The following is a 27,280-nucleotide window of genomic DNA, read 5'->3' as shown; positions in this document are numbered from 1 at the left end:
CACGGTCGGACATTCAGACAACCGAATCCGTCAATTTTCAATTTTGTTCAAAACGGTTGTTGCATACACACGGTCGGACAAAGTTGTCGGAAAATCTGATCGTTCAGAACGTGATGACGTTATTTCATTACGACGGGACTACGTTCAGGCTAGTAGCCAATAGCTTTGGTCTAGGAATTTGATCTGAGCATGCGTGGCACTTTGTCCTCTACAAACGATTGGACAAAGTCCGATCGGATCATGTTGTCGGAAAATGTTATAGCCCAGCTCTAAAACTTTGTCGGTCGGATATTCCGACGGAAACAGTCCGATTGAGCCCACACACGGTCGGCGGACATTTTCCATCGGAATGTCCGACCGTGTGTACAAGGGCTAAGACCATGCTACTGCTGCTAAATGACAGTTTATAACCTACCAAACTACCAATGCAAGATCCCACACCAGCTGCTGTTTGAAAAGAAACTGAATGGGGATACTGGATTATGTTATTGACCAAATATAGTCATGACCATATTTATGCAACAACATCACTCAGAGCTACTTCACAGGGTGGTGGGTGGTCATGATTGAATCTGGATTTAATTGACCATGGATTTACATCAGGGATATTGTTTGCTTTTGTTTTTTAAAAGGACGGCCATTGTTACTTTTTCCTTTATCTCCTCTCATTTTGATAATCCTTCCATAACCCCATAAATTAGCATTTGGGTAAATTATTTCATCTCATCATGAATCACTTGCTGCAGTAGGAAGATTTTGACGATATGCAAAAATTCCCAGTTTCAGACATTGAGGATGATGAAAAGAGCAGGCTGGCAGCGGACATCAGGCATGAAACAAAAAAAGAGTACTGATCACTGATACTGATACTGCAGTTGGAACTTACTGCCAATTGAGATCCAGTGATGAGTGGGGGTGATCCTAAGGTGGCTGAAAGCACATGGATTGGAGAAGAGGAAACTGAGGAAGAGGGGAAAACGCATTGAAAGAAGGTTTTATCCAGGGGCAGCTTACAGACAAATGGAGGTTCTATTCCATCTGGCTGCACTGCCCACAATCACAGGCCACTGCTACCCCCCAGGGAAAGTGTACAGAGCTCTTTAGTGTGGGACTTTTTTAGCATATCTGCTGCTGACAGCACTGTTGTGGTCAGCTACGTAAAAGTACCAGACATTTGGGTACCACATGTAAGAGGGGAGACATGGCTCTGCACCTTAGTGGGAGCAGCAACTTAATAATACCAATCAGCAGCATAAGGTTTTCACCACCTTGTACCTTAGTGCTTTCCACATCTCCCCTCTCCACAGGATTTTCCTGCTGCATCTGCTGAGAAAAACACTGACCTTTAATGATAGGAAATTAAGTCTCACGAGGGATTACAGATGCTTCGGGTACAATAGTCAAGTAGGAAGAGGGTCATAATCATAAGGCCACTCCGAGTAGTGTTAAACGAAGGCTTCAACCTTTTCATAAGACCTCAACACCAACTCTTCAAGTAGCTTATTTTGCCAGAAACAGGGCATATCTAGGAGTACCAGTGGGTCCAAACGTGAAAAAAATCTATTATCATACTTGCTCGGTGGTCGGGTAAACACATACAGGCAGGTCCATAAATATTGGGACATTGACACAATTCTAATCTTTTTGTCCCTATACACCACCACAATGGATTTGAAATGAAACACACAAGATGTGCTTTAACTGCAGACTTTCAGCTTTAATTTGAGGGTATTTGCATCCAAATCAGGTGAATGGTGTAGTTATTACAACAGTTTGTATATGTGCCTCCCACTTTTTAAGGGACCAAAAGTAATGGGACAGATTAGCAATCATCCAAACTTTCACTTTTTAATACTTGGTTGCAAATCCTTTGCAGTCAATTACAGCCTGAAGTCTGGAACGCATAGACATCACCAGATGCTGGGTTTCATCCCTGGTGATGCTCTGCCAGGCCTCTACTGCAACTGTCTTCAGTTCCTGCTTGTTCTTGGAGCATTTTCCCTTCAGTTTTGTCTTCAGCAAGGGAAATGCATGCTCAATCGGATTCAGGTCAGGTGACTGACTTGGCCATTGCATAACATTCCATTTCTTTCCCTTAACCCCTTCCTGCCGAGCGTACGCAGATCTGCGTACTCGGCTTCCGGGGGGTATACGTCTCCCCCTCCCGCCGCTGTTACCGGTGCTCCCGTTCGATCTGGAGCACCGATTCAAGTTACGCTGCCTCCGGCCGCTGGGGAGGAACTGGAACGAAGCCGTAATTGGCTTCGTTCCAGTCTCCTCATAGTAAACACGGAAGCGACGTCATGACGTCCCTTCCCATTTACTCGGCTGCCAATGGCGCCGGTTTAAAAAAAATATACGGTATTCAGAATCGCCGTTTTTGGCGATCTGAATACATTGAAGTGTAAAGGAGGGGTGGGGGGTCTTTTAGACCCCCGATCCCTCCATAAAGAGTACCTGTCACCACCTATTACTGTCACAAGGGATGTTTACATTCCTTGTGACAGCAATAAAAGTGATCACATTTTTTTTTTTTTTTTTTAATTTAGTCATTTTAAAATAAAAAAAATAAATAAAAAAAATAATAATTTAAAGCGCCTGCCGTCCCCGCGAGCTCGCGAAGCAAAGAAAACACATACGGAAGTCGCGCCCGCGTATGTAAACGGTGCTCAAATCACACATGTGAGGTATCGCCGCGATCGTCAGAGCGAGAGCAATAATTCTTGCACTAGACCTCCTCTGTAACGCTAACCTGGTAACCGTAAAACATTTTTTAAAGCGTCACCTATTGAGATTTTTAGGTACCGTACTTTGTTTTCAATCCACAAGTGTGTGCGATTATAAAGTGTGACATGTTTGGTATCTATTTACTCGGCGTAACATTATCTTTCACATTATGCAAAAAAATTGGGCTAATTTTACTTTTTTTTTTTTTTTTAATTCATGAAAGTGTCCCTTTTCCCAAAAAGTTGCGTTTAAAACACCGCTGCGCAAATACCGTGTGACATAAAATATTGCAACAATCGCTGTTTTATTCTCTAGAGTCTCTGCTAAAAAAATATATATAATGTTTGGGGGTTCCAAGTAATTTTCTAGCAAAAAATATGGATTTTAACTTGTAAACACCAAATGCCAAAAATAGGCTTAGTCATGAAAGGGTTAAATAACTCTTTGGTTGCTTTCACAGTATGCTCCGGGTCATCTGCACTGTGAAGTCCTGTCCAATGAGTTCTGAAGCATTTTGCTGAATATGAGCACATAATATTGCCCGAAACACTTCAGAATTCATCCTGCTGCTTTTGTCAGTAGTCACATCAATAAATACAAGAGAACCAGTTCCATTGGCAGCCATACATGCCCATGCCATGACACTACCATCACCATGCTTCACTGATGAGGTGGTATACTTTGGATCATGAGCAGTTCCTTTCCTTCTCCATACTCTTCTCTGCCCATCACTCTGGTACAAGTTGATCTTGGTCTCACCTGTCCATAGGATGTTGTTCCAGAACTGTGAAGGCTTTTTTAGATGTTGCTTGGCAAACTCTAATCTGCCCTTCCTGTTTGAGGCTCACCAATGATTTACATCTTGTGGTGCACCCTCTGTATTCACTCTGGTGAATAAACATGTGCACACTGAAATATTTTGTTTTGGAATTTAGTTTTCGTCCAAAAAATACATTTAATGACTCACAAAATTAGTTTTTATTGATTTTGTTTTGTTAAAAAATCCATTTGTGCGAAAATAATTAAGGTCGAATCTGTCATTGAAGGCTTATGGCATCTGTCGAATGTTCTAAGAAGATTCGACAGAGCAGCTAAACTGTACAACGCCACAATCGTACATTTCTGGTAGAATTTTCTGCGTACAAGCTATAGTAGAATAACTAATGTTGTATGACACTAGTAATAATTATATTATTATTACTACTAGTCAATCAACATTAGAATTATTCTATAGCCTATGGGCGGAGCATTTGACCATAAATGTCCGCTCGCTAAGACTGCTTTGTCGAATCTTCATGTCGAATCTTTTCCCTCCATGTCGAATGATCTTGGACTAATAGAGTTAGGTTAGGCACATTCAACCTTTTTTGATATTGTCTCTATAATGTCAAATCTCTCTATGCCAAATCTTTTCTCTCTATCTAGAATAATCTTAAAACTCATAGAGCAAAGGTTAGGCACATTCCACCACAGGTTCGATGGACACAGATCGCTATTGTCAGCATCATGTCGAATCTCCTATCTATATCGAACTGTAATGAAAACAAAAATAAAGCATTTGTTTATGTCAGATTTTTCGCTTTTTGAATTCTGCATGTTCGTTATCATTTGTTAAAACGATAACGAAGATACCCGAAATTTGGACGAAAATGCATTCGGAACAAAATGAATGCACATGTCTACTGATGAAGTCTTGTCATGATTGTTGACTTTGACACGCATACACCTACCTCCTGCAGAGCGTTCTTGATCTGGCCAACTGTTGTGAAGGGTGTTTTCTTCACCAGGGAAAGAATTATTCGGTCATCCACCACAGTTGTTTTCCGTGGTCTTCCGGGTCTTTTGGTGTGTCTAAGCTCACTGGTGCATTCTTTCTTTTTAAGGATGCTCAAAACAGTTGATTTAGCCACACCTAATGTTTATGCTATCTCTGATGGGTTTTTGTTTTGTTTTCAGCCCAATGATGGCTTCCTTCACGGATAGTGACAGCTTTTTGGATCTCATACTGAGAGTTGACAGCAACAGATTCCAAAAGTAAATAGCACACTTGAAATGAACTCTGGACCTTTTATCTACTCCTTGTAAATGGGATAATGAGGGAATAACACACACCTGGCCATGAAACAGCTGAGCAGCCAAAAGTCCCTTACTTTTGGTCCCTTGTAACTCCTACACTGTTTACCTGATTTGGATGTAAATACCCTCAAATTAAAGCTGAAATCTGCAGTTAAAGCACATCTTGTTCGTTTCATTTCAAATCTATTTTGGTAGTGTACAGAGCCAAAAAGATTAGAATTGTGTCGATGTCCCAATATTCATGGACCTGACTGTAAATGTGTATTATGGCAAATAGGCTTGAAAATGCAAACAAAAAACATACTGACATTTTTTGAGAAGTCTTAAAAAAAAAAAAAAAGTTCCACAATGTAAATGACATCATTTAGCAATGCAGATCCATGTCAATGATGAACAGAATCCGAAAGGGGGAAAAAAAAAACAGTCGATCACTGACACAATCTGCTCCCACCATCACTGATGGCGAATGACATCCCACAGTACCCGCCAGCAAAAGTAAACAGACAGGGTTTCCTGGGAGAGGTCATTGACCGAATATGGACATGACCTATTTTATTTGTAATGTCATGGGAATAAAATGCAAAAAATAAAAAATAAATGAATAAAAAAAAAACCCCACCATCACTCCCAAAATGGGGGCTTCATCCAGCACCAAGTTAAAAACACTTTGTGTTCAATTCTACTTCTGAGGAAGTCACATGACAAAACTAATTGAATGAGCAGGGATATGCTGACATTACCTAATGAAATTTACAAGCTACTCACTCATTCACTCCCTTATTATCTCTCGCCTTTACTATTGCAACTCCCTTCTCACAGGCCTACCTCCCCATAGGCTGCCATTATCCCCTCTTCAGTCTATCGTGACTGCTGCTTCCAGACTCATCTACCTTACCAACCACTCAGTGTCTACCACCCAAGGCTGGTGCAAGGATTTTTGACACCCTAGGAGAAACCTAAATGTTGCTGCCCCCTTGGCTCCACCCCTGACTCCATCCCATTTGCCCTGCCTTTGTAACACATGTTACCTACCTGACCATTACACTGACCTACCTGACCCACATACCTGACACATACACTGACCTACCTGACCCATACAGTGACCCACCTATCTGACCCCTACACTGACACATAAAGTGGCCCACCTACCTGACACATACAGTGACCCACCTACCTACTACATTGACTTACCTGACACATACACCTACTTCCTGCAAGACTCACCCTACATCCCCCACACATAGCTGGAGATCGGGGAGGATCCACCCTCCTTACCTCTGCTCTTCATGGCTTGATTGACCATCACTTAAGGGCTCTCCTCAGCAATGGGCAGGCAGTATTGCTCAGGTGTCCCAGCCAGCGCCACCATCCAGCTGCTCTATGGTGTCCCCATCGGTCGAGAGGTCAGCTAACAGACGCTGCACCCTCACTCAATGCTCCCATCTTCACCATGCCCTGCCCCTCCACTGCACTCACACAGTGCTGGACCAGAGGGACAGGCTGCAGTAAAGGAGTCCCAGAGTGGTGCTGTGAGGTATTACTGTGTGAGAAGATAGACAGCGGGCGCTCAGTCGGACACATTGGAGGATTGTCGGTACGCAGAGGATGTGTTCCCGGGGAAAGCCGGCCTGACTTTCTTCTTCTACACACAGTGAATACTTTTCCATTACAAGCAGCACTCTCAGCTTCTCCGAGAAGAAACAGTATTCAATCTTAGTATAAAAAAATATATAAAATTCATGTGTAAGGAAAAATATATTCACGGATTCTGAATCACTTCATGTGTTAGTAGTATGGGAACTCTTAGCATAGCAGTTCAACCCAGTCAAGCTACAAAGATTAAAATAAAAGGAGAGAAAGTACTTTTAAAAGTAGCTCTCTGTAGGTAGGGAACCTGTCATAGAAGTTGTGGCCAAGAGCTGATCTATACTGCTGATTACAAGCGGTTCAATATACATTAATTAGCTGCAGCCGCTGACTAGCGTGTCCTCAGTTCCAGAGGGGGATGGGGAATTCATTCACACACCTTGTTTGTGTGAATGAGGGAATGAGGGAATGTTTTTTTTTTATTTCGTTCAGCCTGTCGGCTAAACCCCCCCCCCCCCTCCCCACAAACCTTGCAATGTATATCCCCTTTACTCTTAGAAATGTTTTTCCTCCTTTTTATAACTTAATGAAAAGAAGCAGTGTGGTTCACCTGAGTTAGATGCACTGTCATATGCCTCTACTACATGTAATGTGTCATACTTCCAGTACAAGCAGTGCCTCACGTCTCTCTACTACATATGGTGGGATCAGGGACACTGCCCCGAGGATCCGTGGCCTGTAGGGGGCCCCAATAGAGGAACTGTCACTTCACCTCTACTTGTTGCAGAGCACCGATCATAATGGGGTGTCTGTACGCATTGCAGGACTGTTTCTTATCAGTCCCCATACATAGTTGCCAACATTGTAAAAAAAAATCCAGGACACTTTTTTGGTAGTAGGCGGAATTGTGCTATAATTAGGGGGCGAGGCATGCTGTTATAGGTGTGGCAGAATATGGGTGTGGTTTACGTTAAATAGTGGGTGTGGCTTACGTGGGGCGTGGCTCAAAGGGGTGTGGTTAATGTCTGAGATGAATGCGGGGTGGAGAGGGAAAGGGAAAGGGGGGAGGGATGGAGGGACGGCAGCCCCCCGATCCTACACCACAATAGCAATGTGTTTTCCAGAGTTTGACAATGAGCAGATAAAGATACTCCAAATACCTGGTGTTAGCGCTTCAATCATCCCGGCGCCATAATTGTTATGGTGTCAGGATGATTGAAGCGCATTATTTATATTATTACATTGTAATATGAAATTAAATCATTCAACTCACCATAATGCCCAATCAGTGGGGGCCATGAGTGCATCACTAGCCACGTTGCCTGCCACCAGATGCCATCAGGTGCCCCATCAGAGCAGCCTTCCTCCCATCTGGTGCTCCTCTGACATCCACAGGCTGGCCCCCTCTGACATGACATCCCATCCAGACTGGCCCCCTCCGACATGACATCCCATCCATAGACTGGCCCCCTCCGACATGACATCCCATCAACAGACTGGCCCCCTCCAACATGACATCCCATCCACAGACTGGCCCCCTCCGACATGACATCCCATCCACAGACTGGCCCCCTCCGACATGACATCCCATCCACAGACTGGCCCCCTCCGACATGACATCCCAACCACAGACTGGCCCCCTCTGACAGGGCTGGTGCAAGGATTTTTAACACCCTAGGCGAAACCTCACTTTGCCGCCCCTTTGGCTCCACCCCTTTTTCCCTGCCCATGTATACCCCACCTTTTTATAGATTGCTACCATTTTGGGGGTGGAGTCAGTCACTGAGCCCGGAGGTGGTGGGTGGGCATCGGTACGGCACCCCGGATTGATGTGTGCTCTAGGCCTTGTCTATAGGTAGTGCTGGCCCTGTACAGGGGATATGTACACAGATAATTTAAGGCACTGATAATCAGTGCAGGCCCATCAGTGCCACCTATCAGTGCCCATGGGCACTGAGTGATACCTATATGCAGTGCCACATCCAACAGTGCAGCCCATCGATGGGAACCCCTCATAATGGGCACAGCGGGTGTACAGACCTGGGAACTCAGCAGAGGGATGGTGGGACACCTCATAATGGGCACAGCGGGTGTACAGACCTGGGAACTCAGCACAGGGATGGTGGGAACCCTCATAATGGGCACAGAAGGTGTACAGATCCAGGAACTCGGCACAGGGATGGTGGGAACCCCTCATAATGGGCACAGCGGGTGTGCAGACCTCTGGGGGGGGGGGCAGCATTTATTAGAAATGATTGGCTATATTTTCTTCCTGCATCTGCTGACTACTGGTGGAAGGGAGAGGAGAAAGATAAAATACAGCCCAGTTCTAGTAAATGCTGCACTAGTATCAGCAGTAACCAAGAGAATCCAAATGGACTAGTAGTGGGCAGCAGCCTGGTCACCAGCAGAAGAAAGAAACATAAACAGAGCCGACACACACTGACTGCCCTGCACAGTACCAATATCAGTAATAGCATTGTGCAGCTGGACACTGATCACTCACCCACATCCTCTGCTTCCAACCTGCTGTGCTGTGATCAGGGGAGGGGGGACATTCCAGGGAGCTCTGGGTTATAAGGAAGAGCTGAACTGAAAGCTGATATCATATCATCCTGTCCTGAAAGTTGCAGACAGCGAAGGAACTATTTACTGGGCCATATAATGGGCGGGCTGAGTGTGTACACAGCAGTCAGTGGGGTGGATGTTATGCAAATGTAAAGGCTCAGGGGATCAGTGGTGTGTATAGGGCGGCAGTGTCTGTATTTTCCTCCACTGGTGTCTCCTTATACACGGGATCTGCGCCTCTCCCCAGCAGGGCCTCTGATAGAAATCATGGGGCCCTGTACAGCCTACCTGACGGGGCTCCCCTTCAGCTCCACCCTGGCCCCACCCCTGGCCCCACCCATTGCCCCACCCCAGACCCCGCCTTGAAACAAAGTGTAGGTTTGTCTACAAGTGATATTTGTTTTTTTCCAGCCAGTTATAGGTTTGATTATCCAAAAGAAATACAGTTTTCAGATGATAACAGACCTCTTTAATATCTATATGTAATACAAACCATTAATGAATAAATAAAATGGTATTTATTGCAGAGTATTGGCAGGGTATGTATTGCAGAGTATTGGCAGGGTAAGTATTGCAGAGTATTGGCAGGGTAAGTATTGCAGAGTATTGGCAGGGTAACTGCAGTAGTAGTAGATGTTGAACTTGAAGCTCAACCCCCCAAGCGAGCACACACCTCACCTGTGTAATTGTTAGCTGCCTTGGCCCCAGCACTGCAGAGCCACTTCCTCCCTGTTCTCGAGTGTCCACAAGAGGGAAAGAGGGAGAGAGAGAGAGGGGGGGGAGAGAGAGAGGGGGAGAGAGAGAGAGAGGGGGGAGAGAGAGGGGGAGGAGAAGCAGCCATTCAGTGGGTGCATGAAGTGATTAGTTCCCCTACATGCTGCTGCCCCTCCTATACTTTGCTGTTCAGGTTGCCCGGGCCCCCCCTGCTGGTCAGGCCCGGTACAGCAGGGCCAGTTGTACTGGCCTATCAGCAGCCCTGCTCCCCAGCTAGGACTTTGTGTGTTGCGCCATCTCCTCACTCCCCCCCCCCTCACGCTTGTCTGTCCTATTATACTGACGCCTGGCTCTACACACAAGACTGTGTTATCTCCACACCAGAGAGCTGTGTATACACAGCAGCCAGAGTTGCGCCCTAGGTGGCAGTGCGCCCTAGGCGACTGCCTAATCCGCCTAGTGGTAGCACTGGCCCTGCCCTCTGACATGACAACCCATCCACAGACTGGCCCCCTCTGACATGACATCCCATCCACAGACTGGCCCCCTCTGACATGACATCCCATCCACAGACTGGCCCCCTCTGACATCCCATCTACAGACTGGCCCCCTCTGACATCCCATCCACAGACTGGCCCCCTCTGACATCCTATCCACAGACTGGCCCCCGACATACCGTCGTTCACGTTGCCGTGCGGAGACTAACTTTGAACTGTGGCGCCGCCCACTGCACTTTACACACACACACACACACACACACACACACACACACACACACTGGCAGCGGGGGTGGGCGGCGCCATAGGTTCTCTAATGAAGACCAGCTTCTGGTCTTCTTAAAAATGACCTCTAGCGGCCGGCGGCGAAAAACAGGAAATTTGAATTTCCCAGGACAAACCGAATTTCTCGTTGGGTGTTTGGTGGCTTCCCAGCAATGGCAAGGGAAATCTCTGTGAGCCTAAGCTGCAGAAAGAATTGGGTATTGGCCCATTCCTGAACATGAAGGCCCAATAGCTTCCACAATTTGCTGATGGACCCTTCTGTGCAGCTGAGATGCAATATGTGGAGGATGGCTGCCACAAATGTATGTAATGTAGGCAGTACAATATGTAGGTGGAGCAAAGTGTCGGTGTGGCTTGCATGTGGGCAGGGGCACAGGGGACCCCATGATCTCCTATTGCCCGGGGGCCCAATGGATTGTCAGGCCGCCCCTGGGTGGGATTGACTTATAGACAGACTGTTCCGTAATCCAATCGCATGAAAGCAGAAATGCTTTTTCTTTTATTCTCCTTGCACGTAATCAAATGTTCTTTGCAAAGTGAAACTTTACCAGATCCATTAAGCATTGAGAAAAATTCTCTTACTACCTGAAGTGCCTCTGTATTAAAAAAGAAAAAAAAAAAGCTGTTCACTTTGCAAGGAAATTTTACAAGGAGCTTCACGAATGTGATACAGCTCTGTGACTTCCATCAGCCAAATCATGTTCAAGCAAAAATGCTGTTTTTTTTTTTTTTTCAAATTTCCTTGTACACGATTGAGGATTCTTTGCAAAGTAACATTTCTGCATGTTTACCAAGCTAGTAAATCAACCTCAGTGCTTTTTGCCTCCATGTTACAGGCAGTGCCTCTTGCCTATGTGTTGCAGACAGTATCTCTTTCCTCTCTAAAACATTCAGGGCCTCATAACTTTTCCCTTCATAGTGTACACCGTTTTAATTAAGAGTAAAGAAAAGATTGTAGGATTCATCTTCAAATAACATTATATAATCTCTGTGCAAGCTATTCCCATTATTGCCCTAAGCAATTCACATCATGCAAGATTATCTTTCCAGCATATAATGGGTTACATGCTATAACACTATACTTATACGAACACAACCAGTTATAAGTATCTCAGCTTAAATCATTGCTTATGCTGCCCACCTGTCTTTTTATAATTTGAGATATAGTACATCAGTTACCACACTAAAAACCACCATGAATTGAACTGACTTATTTTATTGAGATACGTTCACCTTTTTACACATTGAGGCCTCGGCATTATCCCCTTCAATTAGTGAATTAAATGTACTCCTCAAACTTTTGCATATTTATTAGAAGAGAAGCATTACTTTTACCCCCCCCCCCCTTTTATTTCTACTCACAACACGTATATGTTTTGTAGGGAACAACACCATGTACATACAGACATTACCAGTAATATGTACCATAAATATAACATTAAAATAAAATTAGAAGAAACATATGTAGATTACTGAAACACCCAATATACATACATACATATCTTACAGTTTTAAAATGTTACGCATTTTACCCATAATAACTAAAGTGCCTTCTTACCACTTTTTAATTAGTATTTTTATACACACACACACACACACACACACACACTGTTCACCCTTTGGATTCACTTTGAAAAAATTGCTTTATTTATAATATTTATATTTTTGGGCTCTTTTTCAGTATACTGGACACCTTTTCCTGATGAAGTGGCCATTAAAAGAGCCACAAAATGCATTGATTGTATGCTTTAATTAGGGATGAGCTTAGTGTTCGAGTCGAACATACGTTCGACTCGAACATCGGCAGTTCGCCCGTTTGGCGAATTCCGAATGTTATGGGCCATTCGCTCCAAATTCGTGTGGCGCTCACGGCCCACAATGCACTGCGTCATCGCAGTGCATTGCTGGCTCATGATTGGCCAAGCATGCACTGTGACCCCGCATGCTTGGCCAATCACAGCGCCAGCAGCGAGGAGAGCCATGATTGGCCACAGGCTGTGTAGTACACGCCCCACACTATATAAGGCCGACAGCGCGGCGGCCTTGTGTAGTGTGTTGGCGTCTGAAGCAGTTAGTGGGTGTTCTGTGTACCTTTAACACAGTATACACCGATCGTTATCGGCCGATTTTCGATCTTGCTCTTCTGTAGTGGTTGTTGTCTGTGTGCACTGACCGCAGTATACACCGCTATATTCACCTCACCTATATAGCTAGTGATCTATCTTTTATAATAGAGCTTGCAGTCAGTAGTGTTAGGAGCTTGTGCGTGCTGTACACACCGCTATATCCACCTACATAGCTCTTCTCTATTTGAGCCCACTTGCCATCTGCAGGAGTTATTGGAAGTTGTGTGTGCCTCCAGCACAGCACAGTATGCATCTGTATATACCCCTTTATCTCTGGTGTTCTATAAAAAAGGCATCTGCAGGAGTTAGTTGGTGTTTTGTGCCTCCAGCACAATATACACCTGTATCTACCCTTTATTGCTGTTCTCTAATAGAGCCATCTGCAGGGCTTAGTGGGTGTTGTGTGACTCCATTACAGTATACCCCTTTATCTCTGGTGTTCTATAATAAAGGCATCTGCAGGGCTTAGTGGGTGTTGTGTGACTCCATTACAGTATACCCCTTTATCTCTGGTGTTCTATAATAAAGGCATCTGCAGGAGTTAGTGGGTATTGTGTGCCTCCAGCACAATATACACTACCCAACTGCTGTTTTACCCAACTCCCTTCAGGCCATTACCATGTCTGGAAGGCCAGCAAGGAGAGGCAGACAGGCGCGAGCCGATAAAAGAGGGCAAGCAGGTCTAGAGACAACAGTGCTAGTCGTGGACGCGGTGCATTGTCATCAGCACGTGGCCATGGGACACACTTGTCCTTCTTTTTGGCAGCTGGACATGTTGAACCGCAACATGCCAATGACTTGGTAGAGTGGATGACCAAGCCCTCTTCATCCTCCTCATCCTCTCTCACCCAGTCTCAGGGTACTAGCAAAGCAGCTGCCAACGCATCGTCTTCCCTCGTCTCAATGTCATCATCAGTGACTCCTTCCCTAGACCCACCACATCCTCCTGAGGAGTCTCCTGAACTCTTTGAGCACAGTGTTGGATACATGCTCCAGGAGGATGCCCAGTGTTTTGTAGCCTCTGATGATGACACTCAGCTAGAAGAAGGCAGTAGCGTGAATGCAGAGAGAGGGGATGCTCAAGAAGGACAGCAATCTGGCAGTCATGTTCCACAAGCTGCAGCATATTGCCAGGTTTGCTACAGCGATGAAGAGGGAGGGGATGATGAGGGCACTGACTCCACGTGGGTGCCTGGTAGGAGAGAGGAGGAGGAGGAGGCACATGTCCAATGAGGCAGGATGCCCTCCGGGGGCCAGCTTAGGGACAGCACACCGACTAAATCACACCGCAGAGCTCCGCCTGTGCAGGGCGCTGCCTCTGCGCGTTATTCTAAAAGTTCTTTGGTGTGGGCCTTTTTTGAGACGAGTGCATCAGATCGCACCGCTGCTATTTGCAACATATGTCTCAAGCGTATCTCGCGTGGCCAAAACATCAGCCACTTGGGCACCACATGCTTGACCAGACATATGTTGACCTGCCATGCAGCTCGTTGGCAAGCGTACCTCAAAGACCCACACCAAAGAACAAAGCGGACCTCTCCTTGCTCCTCATCAGCTGGCATCTATAACCCCACTAGACCTTCAGTCCTCCCTGAAACCTGCTCTGAGAGGAATGAAGGTGTAGAATTAGGTGTGTCACAGCCAAGTGCTTCCGGGCACTCTGCTAGCAGTACACCCACGTCCGATTATAGCAGGCGAATGTCCCTGCCCCAGCTGCTGGACCGGCGAAAGAAGTTCACTCCCAGCCATCCACATGCCCAGCGGTTGAATGCTAGCTTGGCTAAATTGCTAGCACTTCAACTGCTGCCTTTTCAGTTGGTAGACTCCGCCCCCTGCCGTGAGTTTGTACAATGTGCGGTTCCTCAGTGGCAGGTCCCCAAACGCCACTTTTTCTCACGGAAGGCGATTCCGGCTCTCTACCGGCATGTGGAAGGCAATGTCCTTGCCTCGCTGGACAGGGCGGTCAGCGGTAAGGTGCATGGACAGGAACATTACCTGTCTTTCACGGCCCATTGGGTCACTCTTTTGGCTGCTGGGAAGGATGCAGGACAAGGTGTAGTAGTGTTGGAGGTTGTTCCGCCACCACGCCTCCAAAATGCTACTATTGGTTGTGACACACCTCTCTCCTCCACCCCCTCCTCTTCTTCTTCCTCCATGGCCTCTTCCAGTGCTCTGTCCTCAGAACCAGCGGTGCTCCGTAGGCGTTCCAGGTGCTACGCAAGTACGCAGGCAAAACGATGCCATGCCGTGCTTGCACTGGTTTGTTTGGGGGACAGGAGCCACACTGGGGCGGATGTTTTGTCAGCTCTGCAGGGGCAGGCCGAGAGGTGGTTGACGCCACGCCAGCTTAAGCCAGGAATGGTGGTTTGCGACAATGGCACCAACCTCCTCTCCGCCCTCCGACAGGGACAACTGTCCCATGTGCTCTGTGTAGCTCACGTCCTTAACCTGGTGGTGCAGCGGTTCTTGGGCAGGTACCCCGGCTTACAGGATGTCCTGAAGCAGGCCAGGAAAGTCTGTGTGCCTTTCCACCAATCATTTAATGCCTGTGCTCGGCTGGCTGAGCTCCAAAAGGAGTTGAACCTGCCCAAGAACCGCCTTATATGTGACATGCCCACCAGGTGGAACTCAACGTTGGCCATGCTGCAGCGGCTGCACACGCAGCAGAGGGCCATCAATGAGCACCTGTGCGATTAAAGCACCAGGACAGGGTCAGAGGAGCTCGGTTTTTTCTCACCACGCCAGTGGGGTATGATCAGGGATGCATGCACTGTCCTGTCACCATTTGAGGAGGCCACAAGGATGGTGAGCAGTGACAGTGCATGCATCAGTGACACTGTACCTCTTGTCCACCTCTTGGAGCATACGCTGCGTGGAATAATGGACAGGGCACTTGAGGCAAAACAGAGGCAGGAAGAGGAGGACTTCCTTGCCTTTCAAGGCCCCCTTTATCCAGACAGTGTCCCTGCTGTGCCACCCATCACACAGGAAGAGAATGAGGAGGAGGAAGAGGAGGAGGAGGATGATTGTGTCAGCATGGAGGTGGAGGCTGGCACTCAGCATCAGCAGCAGCAGCAGCAGCAGTCTTGTAGGAATGATTTACAGTCCCAAGAAACACGTGGACTTGTACGTGGCTGGGAGGAGGTAGCTGCGGATCATGTTGTCCTTAGTGACCCAGAGGACTCCGGACCAAATGCCTCAGCTAACCTACGCTGCATGGCCTCCCTGATCCTTCAAAGCCTGCGGAAGGATCCTTGTACTCTTCGGATCAACGAGAGGGACCATTACTGGCTGGCCACTCTCCTTGATCCACGGTACAAGGGTAAGGTCGCCGACCTTATCTTGCCATCGCAGAGGGAGCAGAGGATGAGACATCTCCGGGAGGCCTTGCAGAAAGGTCTGTGCAACGCTTTCCCAGAGACTGGGAGGTTACAAACTCCTGGTCCTGGACAACGTGTTGCTGAGGCATCGGTCAGAAGGAGCGGTGGAAAAGGTGGCCGTCTGACTGATGGTTTCAGACAATTTTTTAGTCCGCAGCCCCAAGGTATGATCGGTTCCAGCAACCATCGCCAGCGTCTGATTTACATGGTGCAGGAATACCTAGGGGCAAGGTCAGACTTGGACACCTTTCCCACCGAAAATCCTCTGGCCTACTGGGTCTTGAGGATGGATCACTGGCCAGAGCTTGCACAGTATGCAATTGAGCTACTGGCCTGTCCTGCATCCAGCGTTCTTTCGGAACGCACCTTCAGTGCTGCTGGTGGCTTTGTTACCGATCACAGGGTGCGCCTGTCCACCGAATCAGTTGATCGACTAACCTTCATCAAGATGAATCAGTCTTGGATCACCCACAGCTACCAAGCACCTGAAGCTGATGTAACCGAATAATTTTTTTTGAAATATCACATCCCTTCAAGACTGCCTATGCTGATGCTGAGTGACTGTCCTGTTATGTTGATTGTCTATCCTCTTCCTCCTCCGCTGATATGTTGGAAGAACATTTCTGGCTCTGGGTGATGCCATCAGCCCAATTTTTCTGCCCTTGTTTAACAGGGGCGTTTAATTACAATTTTTGATGCAATTCTTTGCAGCAGGGCTAATTCCTGCAATAAAACTAGAGTATATGGGAGAGGTTGCAGTGTGGTGGCACCAGCACCAGTGCCTAAGGCCCAATTTTTCTGCCCCTGTTTAACAGGGGCATTTAATTACAATTTTTGATGCAATGCTTTGCAGCAGGGCTAATTCCTGCAATAAAACTAGAGTATATGGGAGAGGTTGCAGTGTGGTGGCACCAGCACCAGTGCCTAAGGCCCAATTTTTCTGCCCTTGTTCAACAGGGGCGTTTAATTACAATTTTTGATGCAATGCTTTGCAGCAGGGCTAATTCCTGCAATAAAACAAGAGTATATGGGAGAGGTTGCAGTGTCGTGGCACCAGCACCAGTGCCTAAGGCCCAATTTTTCTGCCCCTGTTTAACAGGGACATGTAATTACAATTCTTGATATAATATTTCACAGGAGGGCCTGTTCCTGTGCCCACCCAGAGTAACTGTGAGGACTTATAGTGTTGTGGCACCAGCACCACAACCACCAAAGGTCAATTTTTCTACCACTGTTCAACAATGGCATGTAATTACAATTCTTGATATAATCGTTCACAGCAGGGTGCTCCAGCGCCCACCAAGAGTCACTTTGAGGGCTTACAATGTTGTGGCAAAACCAACACCTTGTTCCGCCATTTCTGCAGAGCATATAGGGCAGGCCCCTACTTTCAAACATCCAACTTACAAACATCTCCTACTTGCAAACGGGAGGAGACAACAGCAAGTGAGATGAAAAAAGATGGACGACAAAACAAATTATAAAGGGGTGATAACCCTTCCCTATGTTTTCCAAAAAGCTTAAAAATAGTTTTTTTTGACTGGAGCTACACTTTAAAAATGTACCAGTTGAAAATTACAAACAGATTCAACTTAACACAACAAACCTACACAGTCCCTGTCTTGTTTGCACCGCCTGTATACTGCTGTTCTGAGTATATAGGGCCTGGGGGCCACACGCATTTCATTTTTTTAATATGGGTACTGGGTTCCCCTTAATATGCGTACAAGACCCAAAGGGGCTGGTAATGGGCAGGGAGGGCTACCCATGCCATTTTTCTCAATGATTTTCAACCATATTGCAGGAACCAGATATAACATTAAAACCGCAAGCAGTTTTAAATGGTGTTATTTCCGTTTAATGTCATTTTGTGCAGGGACTGTTCTAAACACGGGAAACACGTGGCACTTCACAGGCATACTACAGACACCCCCCAGGCACCATATTTAAAGGAATATTTCACTTTTTTTTTCACTTTAATCGTCATTAAAATCAGTGCTCCCGCCAAAATGGCCATTTTTAAAAACATTTTAGGCATTGACCCATGTCCCCTAGGGCAGGAGCCAGGTCCCCAAACTCTTTTTAGGACAGTATCTTGCATATTAGCCGTTAAAATTAGCACTTTTAATTTCGAACGTTCGAGTCCCATAAACTTCAAAGGGGTTCTAAAGTTCGTACGAATTTGGGGTCCGTTTGAAAGTTCTGGTGCAAACCGAACCGAGGGGTGTTCGGCTTTTCCCTAGCTTTAATGTGTTCTTGTGTTAAATATCCAGCTTCCTAAATAATTTGGAAGCATTTAGTTAGTTATTTAATGGACACCTTTGCTGACCACATATATGTTCCATTTTGGGCCCTCATCCCTTCCAACATTGTTCATCAGAACCTGATCACAGCCTTGCATAGGTGTGCGCAGCCTATTATATTAGGGTGTGCACCCCAAAGCTCAAACACATACACACACACTTATGGCGGAGCTGGCACAGTGAAAGAGAAGTACAGTAGCACTTCATTAATGGCAGCATTGGGCAGAGGGAGATATTTCCCATCTCCCTGCTGGCACACAGTGTGATAATGCTAATGCACACAGGGTTTTTAGGGTGTGTCCTGGCACACCTGGAACATCTCCTGTGCACGCCTATGCAGCCTTGCACAGTGTAAGACCCCGATTAGTATTAAGTGTGTGTGACCACCCACATTCTACATGGACCATTATTCACACTTGCTAAATTAGTTTGCTTGACTCCAATATCCTTATGAATGTGGGTATACGCTTACCACACTTTTTGCTATACTTTCTGTACATTTAATACTGAATACTAGCCTTTGAAGCATCTCTCTCGTGGCTTTTTATCCCTCTTGTTCTTCTTGACTCTGCTCTGCTGGGGCATCACTGACTTAACTAAACTGTAAAGTCTCCAGTCTTTTATTTCTCTGTGCTTTAAGGAGCATATGTTAACTGTTGCCCCCAGAACATCTACTACAGTCTATTCCTCACATTGAAATTAACCCTGTATGCCTAAAAACAGTATTCTCCAAGCTTTCAAAAAAATCCCAAAGTGCTTCCTCGGGAATAGCCTGATAAACCTGATCAGAGATCTGGGGTGTGTTCTGCAAAAAAATGCAGATGATTAAAGACGTTTTGAAAAATAGGAATGGGAATATTTGTGCTTAGTCCTTTCTCTGTAACCAAACTTCTTGGGCCTTAGGCACTGGTGCTGGTGCCACCACACTGCAACCTCTCCATATACTCCCATATATACCTATGCAGTGGGGAATGGGGGAACTGTATAGGTAAATCTAAAAGCAGCTGGGCATTAGAAGACAACAGAGTCCAGTGGGGTTGGTAGATGGTATATAATAATTTTAGGGATTTTATTTGCAGTCTGATCTTGTTTTTATTTTTTTTACATGGTTACAGAGTTAATTTCAATAAGTCAAATGTGCACTGTGCAGTAAACCACAGTCATTGTTTTACTGTAGCCATGTAAAGTGCTGTAAGTCTCAGTTTCCTTTAGATAACTTGCATACAGCCAATGCGTTCTACACAGTTTAATTAAAATAAGCTTGGAAGTGCTTTAATAGTTTTTAGCTTTTTTTTTTGTTTACTTTTGTTAATATCTATCTCTTTCTAACCATCTGGCTAGTACCATTAAATTGTGAAGTGTGCTAATAGTAATATAATGCTAAAGGCATGATTCATAGCATCCTACATTCTATTCCTACAGTGTCTCCAGCTCTTCAGTAATTTGTTTACTTCTTTAGTATTTGAATAAAGCTGTCACCACAAAGCTCTCTTATTTAATCTCCAACATGGCTTAATGAATTCCGCTCGGTTTTAATCTGCTCATTAAAAAGCATGCAAACTCTGACTTACCCAGCCATTACAATGAAGAAATCCAATCTGTTCCATGTATCTCCAAGGTAGCATTTCTTCCCAAAAATCCCCAAGGCCACCATCTTCACCACCATCTCCATTGCAAAGAAAATAAATATGAAGTCATCAAATACCTGATATCGACAGGACAGAAAAAATAGGTTAGCAATATAGCAAGAACTTGCTAAAATTACTTTGCACTTTTCAAAAAGCTCTTACTTTGAATGTATCCAACCACAAAAGACTAATATAATAAAAAAATAGATTGCAGCTTACAACTCCTTAGATGTAGTGGCTGCTCCAGTTTTCTTTTTCCATGCTTCTTTATTTTCTAGTTACAGTTCTAGTAACAAAGTAACACTTTCAGTCTTAGCCCCTGTACACACGGTCGGAGATTTCCACAACCAAATCCGTCGGATTTTGCCCGTCGGATTTTGTCCGTCGGATCTTGTCCGAAACTGTTGCATACACACGGTCGGACAAAGTTGGCGAAAAATCCGATCTTTCAGAACGTGATGACGTAATTTCGTTACGATGGGACTACATTCAGGCTAGTAGCCAATAGCTTTGATGTAGGAATTTGATCTGAGCATGCGTGGCACTTGGTCCGATCAAAATTCTCTACACATGATCGGAGTATGTCCGACCGGCCCAGTTGGTCGGGAAATATTTCCAACATGTTGGAAAATTGGGTCCGACGGATATTCCCGACGGAATCAATCTGATGCATACCACACACAGTCAGATCATCCGACGACACGGTCCGATAGGACACATTCCGACGGATTCTCCGACTGTGTGTACAAGGGCTTAGGGTGCCAATGTCACTTACCTATGAAGGAACAGTGTTGTCACTCTAGGACATATAATTACACCCATTGCTGAAGTTTATCCCTATAGAAAGGAAGTGGATACAAAGAAGCTGCAGAAAATTAGCAGCATTGAGGTGCAACAAAGGATGGAAATAATGTGAACGCAAGTATTCCATTACAAAAAGATGAAAAATAAATGTAATTTAGTTGGGGTTTATATCTGTTTTAAAGTAAAACTGTTAGGTTCCACTGGAGCCCTGTAAGGATGCGTCTGGCGGGATCCACTTAAGACAGTGAGAGGAACTGATGCTGTCTTATCACAGTGTGATGTCAGAAGTTCAGAAATGATGAGGAGTTCATCATTTCCAATTTTGGTCTCATGTAAACAAGCCGTTACCAGCTTGTGAAAACATTTAACCACTTCAATACAGGGCACTTTCACCCCCTTCCTTCCCAGCCCAATTTTCAGCTTTCAGCGCTCTAGCGCTTTCAGTGACAATTGCGCGGTCATGCTACACTGTACCCAAATGAAATTGTTATCATTTTGTTCGCACAAATAGAGCTTTATTTTGGTGTTATTTATTCACGACTCCGTTTTTTTTTTTTTGCGATATAAGCGCAAAAAAAGCGGAAATTTGGGAAAAAAACAATATTTTCTTTTTTCTATTTGAAAAGAAATCCAATAAAATCAAATTTTGTCATAAATTTAAGCCAAAATGTATTCTGCTACATGTTTTTGGTAAAAAAAATTCCGTTAAGTGTATAATAATTGGTTTGTGTGATCACGGACATATGTACGCAAATGATCATGTACATATGTGTGCAGGTGATCACGTACATATGTGTGCAGATAATCATTGGGACATGTGATTTTAGTGGGACATATGTGGGGGACATGTTTTTATTATTAGGGACATGTGTTTTTATTATTTGGGGACATGTATGTTTTGGGGACATGTGTGTTTTGGGGACATATGTGGGGACTGTGTTTTCACTGTGTGGTGTGTTGTGTGTTTACACTACACTGATAATCAGTGAGTAAAAAGCTGTGAAAAGCAGCCCATACTCACTGATCATCAGCCGGCTGCAGCGTTCTGCTCTCCTCTTCTCAGCGGTGACTTCCGTGTGAGGAGAGGAGAGCCGATTGCCTAGCAACCGGCTGTTTGTTTACATCACATGACGGCCGTGATTGGACACGGCCGTCATGTGATCAGGAGGGCCAATCACAGAGCCCTCCTGCCGATCTGAGATGTGCCGTGTCCGGGTGACACGAGCACATCGGGATCGCGCCGCTGCGCGGGCGCGCGCGCGCGCGATCCCGCTGCTCCTGAATGACGTTCCTGAACGTCCTATCAGGAGCAGGCGGCTCCCACCCGGCCGTATATATACATTGGCCGGGTGGGAAGTGGTTAAACAACCCAATCTCGGTTTGATTAGATGCTTTGGAGGCCAAAAGGAAAAAGATATCGCCGTAAAGAGGATCTGCCATGGCATGCAATCACAAGGGATGTTGATCATCCCTTCTGATGAATAATAATGGGGCGATTATTTAAAAAAAAACACACACACACGACAGCATTACAAATCTAAAGAAAGAACAAATATATAATATATTTGAATGCACCCCCCCCCCCCCCCCAATAAATGACAATCACATCACACATGTGAGGTATCATCACAAACCTCAGAATGAGAGCAATAGTTTTTGTGGCAGACCTCTTGTGCAACTCTAAACTGATAACTTGCAAAAGGTTTTTAAAAAGTTCATATGCAGACGACATATTATTTTATATTTCAAACCCCAGGACAACAATACCCAACATAATGAAGGAATTGAATGGATATGGGAAGATGACAAATTTCAAAATTAATATATCAAAGTCAGAGATCTTAAATATAACTATGACAAAAAAAAAAAAGAACAGGCAATTCAACCTTCAATCCCTTTCCTTTGGTGTGAGAGGGAGCTTGGGTATCTGGGTGTAAAACTTACAGCATCACTGTCGACTCTGTATGCGGCTAACTATATCCCTATCTTGAATAGTGATGGACGAACTTCCGACGGGACGTTTTGCGACGCGGCCGATAGTTCGCGAACCGTAACGTTCGCAGCGGGCCCCATTGACTTCAATGGGAGGCGAACTTTGCAAACCTACAGGTCAAATTTGTAGCCACAAAATAATTACTAGCTGTGCAAACATAGTCCCACCACATGGACAATGACATAACACATGTATGAGGTGAATCTGGGATCGACAACTACAAGCATTCTTTTTTTATATGTGAAATTCTGACAATTCAGGACTGTGGAGCGCATGAAGGCAATGGAGGAGAGGGAAGGTCAGGGTAGGCAAAGAAGAGGGTGCAGGAGATGATCACCAGCAGCGTGACATACAGCAATGACACCTGCACCGTGATAGAGTCATCTTACACCAGCACCGTGATAGAGAGCACTGACATCAGCAGTGTGACATAAAGCAATGACACCTGCACCGTGATAGAGTGATCTGACACCAGCTCCGTGATAGAGAGCACTGACACCAGCAGCGTGACATAAAGCAATGACCCCTGTACCATGATAGAGTGATCTGACACCAGCACCGTGATAGAGAGCACTGACATTAGCAGCGTGACATACAGCAATGACACCTGCACCGTGATAGAGTGATCTGACACCAGCACCGTGATAGAGAGCACTGACATCAGCAGCGTGACATAAAGCACTGACACCAGCACCGTGATATACAGCACTGACACCAGCACTGTGATATACAGCACTGACACTTGCACCCTAAGCAGCCCCAGGAGTAAGTCAGCATAGCACAGGGATGGTGGGAGCCCCTCATAATGTGCACAGCAGAGGTACAGCCCCAGGAGGAAGTCAGCACAGCAAAGGGATGGTGGGAGCCCCTCATAATAAGCAGCTCCAGGAGGAAGTCAGCACAGCACAGGGATGGTGGGAGCCCCTCATAATAAGCAGCCCCAGGAGGAAGTCAGCATAGCACAGGGATGGTGGGAGCCCCTCATAATATGCACAGCAGAGGTACAGCCCCAGGAGTAAGTCAGCATAGTACAGGGATGGTGGGAGCCCCTTATAATAAGCAGCCCCAAGAGGAAGTCAGCAGAGCACAGGGATGATGGGAGCCCCTCATAATATGCACAGCAGAGGTACAGCCCCAGGAGGAAGTCAGCATAGCACAGGGATGGTGGGAGCCCCTCATAATAAGCAGCCCTAGGAGGAAGTCAGCACAGCACAGGGATGGTGGGAGCCCCTCATAATAAGCAGCCCCAGGAGGAAGTCAGCATAGCACAGGGATGGTGGGAGCCCCTCATAATGTGCATAGCACAGGGATGGTGGGAGCCCCTCATAATATGCACAGCAGAGGTACAGCCCCAGGAGGAAGTCAGCACAGCAAAGGGATGGTGGGAGCCCCTCATAATAAGCAGCCCCAGGAGGAAGTCAGCACAGCACAGGGATGGTGAGAGCCCCTCATAATAAGCAGCCCCAGGAGGAAGTCAGCATAGCACAGGGATGGTGGGAGCCCCTCATAATATGCACAGCAGAGGTACAGCCCCAGGAGTAAGTCAGCATAGCACAGGGATGGTGGGAGCCCCTCATAATAAGCAGCCCCAGGAGGAAGTCAGCACAGCACAGGGATGGTGGGAGTCCCTCATAATGAGCACAGCACAGGGATGGTGGGAGCCCCTCATAATAAACAGCCCCAGGAGGAAGTCAGCACAGCACAGGGATGGTGGGAGCCCCTCATAATAAGCAGCCCCAGTAGAAATATGACACCGCTCAACCTTTTCAAACAGGAGGGTACGGTCATATAGTACAGTGTGCTTTTTTGGACAAGGAAGTGAGCCAAATGAAGAAAGAAGGTCTGTGTGCTCGATTAAAAAAATCGTTTATAGACATATACATGGTCTACTGGTCACATGTGTTGAATTCCTCTGAGATCCATGCATCATTCATTTTTAGAAATGTGAGGTAGTTAACACTGTCGTGAGCTAGGCGAGTACACTTATCGGTCACGATCCCCCTGCTGCGCTGAACGTCCTTTCGGACAGGACACTGGACGAGGGGCAAGCCAACAGTTCCATTGCATATTGGGCAAGCTCTGGCCAGAGGTCAAGCCTGCCCACCTAGTAGTCCAGGGGTTCATCACTCCTCAGAGCGTCCACATCGGCCGTTAACCCGATGTAGTCGGACACCTGACGGTCTAGGCGTTCCCTGATGCTGGATCCGGATGACACCTGTTGATGGGTCGGCTGAAAGAATGACCTCATATCAGAAGTCACCAACACATCTTCAAACTGGCCTCTTCTTGCAGGCGCTGTTGGATTGGTACCCGCAACTCCTTCTCTGGGAGTAGGAATTGCTCCTCTGACAGCGTACGCAAAAGCAGAATGCAGCATTTCTTGAAGCAAGGCCTGGAAGTGCTCCATTCTGACAGCCCTCTGTGACGGTGGTAACATTTCTTTGTGTTTGTACCGGGGGTCTAAGTACGTTGCCACCCAGTACTGGTCCTTGACCCTTATGCTTTTTATACGGGGGTCCCTGTTAAAACACTGGAGCATGAATGCCCCCATTTGCACTAAACTGGAAGCGGTGTGATGGCCTGGCTCCTGCTCATCATCCAGGATAATGTCGTCCTCTTCATTCTCCTCTCCCCATCCACGCACAACAACAGGGATCCCAGAAAGGTTTAAAGCATGCTCTTCTTGCTCCTCCTCATCCGCCCGGCACCATCCTCCTCTGACTCCTCTTCAGACTCCTGTTGTTCACTTGTCTCAGATAGAGTATCCCCCCCTGGGAATTCATCCAGCATTGCGACTTCCTCATCTTCCCGCTCCTGCTCCTCCACAGCTTGATCAATGACACGACACAATGCACGCTCCATAAAGAAGGCATAAGGTACCATGTCACTGATGGCGCCATGGCTGCGACTGACCAGTTTGGTGATCTCCTCAAATGGCCGCAGAAGTCTGCATGCGTCGCGCATGAGCAGCCACTGGCGCGGTGAAAAAAAACCCAGCTCCCCAGAACCTGTTCTGTCGCAGAGTTAATACAGGTAGACGTTAACTGCACGTTTCTGCTGGAGCAGCCTATCAAGCATATAGAAGGTTGAGTTCCATTGCGTTGGGCAATCGCAAATAAGACGTCTGACCGGCAGATTGTGTCGCCGCTGAATGTTAGCAAGGCGAGCCATGGCCGTGTAAGATCTTCTGAAATGGGCCGAGATTTTCCTTGCCTGCCGCAAGATGTCCTGGACCCCAGGGTTTTTGACAACAAATCGATGCACGACCAAGTTTAAGACGTGTGCCATGCATGGCGCGTGCGTAATTTTGCCCTGTTTCAATGCACTAAGCAGATTGGCACCATTGTCACACACCACTTTACCAACTGTCAAATTGAGCGGTGTTAGCCACTGATCTGCCTGTGAACGCAAAGCTGTAAGGAGTGCCGGGCCAGTGTGGCTCTTGGCTTCCAGGCACAACAGACGCAGCACGGCATGGCAACGTCTCACCTGGCATGTGGAATAGGTTCTGGGGAGCTTGGGCGGCGCATCGGAAGAAACGCTAGCAGTGGAAAAGGAGGAGTCAGCCGAGGAGGAGAGGGAGGAGGATGGAGTAAGAGGAGGAGAAGAAGAGCCAGGCCTGCATGCAATCCGCGGCGGTAAAACCAAATCTACACGGGTGCCACGGGTTGCATGCTTGACGGCCGTCAGAAGGTTCACCCAGTGGGCAGTAAAAGTGATATACCTTCCCTGCCCGTGTTTGCTAGATCACGTGTCTGTGGTCAGATGTATCTTGGCACCGACACTGTGTGCCACTGTGTGCCAGAGATACATTCACTTGCCGCTGAACATGGCCATATAGCTCTGGGGTGCCCTTCTCTGAGAAATACTTCCTTCCTGGGACCTTCCATTGTGGTGTTCCAATGGCCACAAATTTTCAAAAGGCCTCCGAGTCCACCAGTTTATATGGCAGTAGTTGGCGGGCTATCAGTTCTGACAAGCTAGCCGTCAACCGTTGGGCAAGAGGGTTATCCGGCGTCATCATTTTTTTACGCTCGAACATTAGGCCCACGGAAGCCTGCCTTTTTGCAAACGTGAGCTTGGCGTTATGGAAGGTGGAGTGGAAGACAATTGTGAGGAGAGAGGAGAAGAAGTAGAAGACGAGGCTGGACGGTGAGAGCCTTGAGTGTGGCTTTGTGTGTTCCGTTGCTCCCACTGGGTTCGGTAATGGCTGCTCATGTGCCTTCTTAAGGCGGTCGTCCCTAGGTGAGTGTTGGGCTTACTGCGACTAATGCGTTGACTGCAAAGATTGCAGATGGCAACGCTATTGTCAGCAGCGGACACGTTAAAAAAAGCCTACACTGCGGAGCCATGTGCCGGTGTCCTGGGAGCGCCAGATGTGACCGTACATGGTCGATGACTCGCTCCTGATACATTAGCAGTCTGCTTTGTCCCTCATGTGCAATGTAAGTTATTCCTGTTTCTCCTCCCTATCTGCTGGTCCATATCTCCCTCTGAACTCCCCTCCTCTTCCTCTCTTGTGGGCACCCACGTGACATCACTAGACACGTCATCATCGACGTCACCTTCCCCACCGCTATAAGTAGAGATCT

At 46.5% G+C, this 27,280-nt stretch overlaps 1 protein-coding gene across 1 annotated transcript in view; it reads right to left on the bottom strand.

The window, feature by feature from the left end:
• Nucleotides 1-27,280, bottom strand: part of LOC143998093 (voltage-dependent T-type calcium channel subunit alpha-1I-like) — a 1,330,488-nt gene that overhangs the window by 1,291,292 nt on the left and 11,916 nt on the right. Inside the window, exon 2 of the mRNA XM_077493843.1 lies at nucleotides 19,835-19,968. Within this exon, the coding sequence (XP_077349969.1) occupies nucleotides 19,835-19,968 (134 nt within the window). The remainder of the gene's footprint in view (nucleotides 1-19,834; nucleotides 19,969-27,280) is intronic.

This window comes from Lithobates pipiens, unplaced genomic scaffold (assembly GCF_037356315.1).
Source record: "Lithobates pipiens isolate NorthernLeopardFrog02 unplaced genomic scaffold, aLitPip1_a1.2 Scaffold_19, whole genome shotgun sequence".
In the NCBI taxonomy this organism is placed as follows: Eukaryota; Metazoa; Chordata; class Amphibia; order Anura; family Ranidae; genus Lithobates; species Lithobates pipiens.
This window is presented reverse-complemented; position numbering and strand designations above follow the sequence as displayed.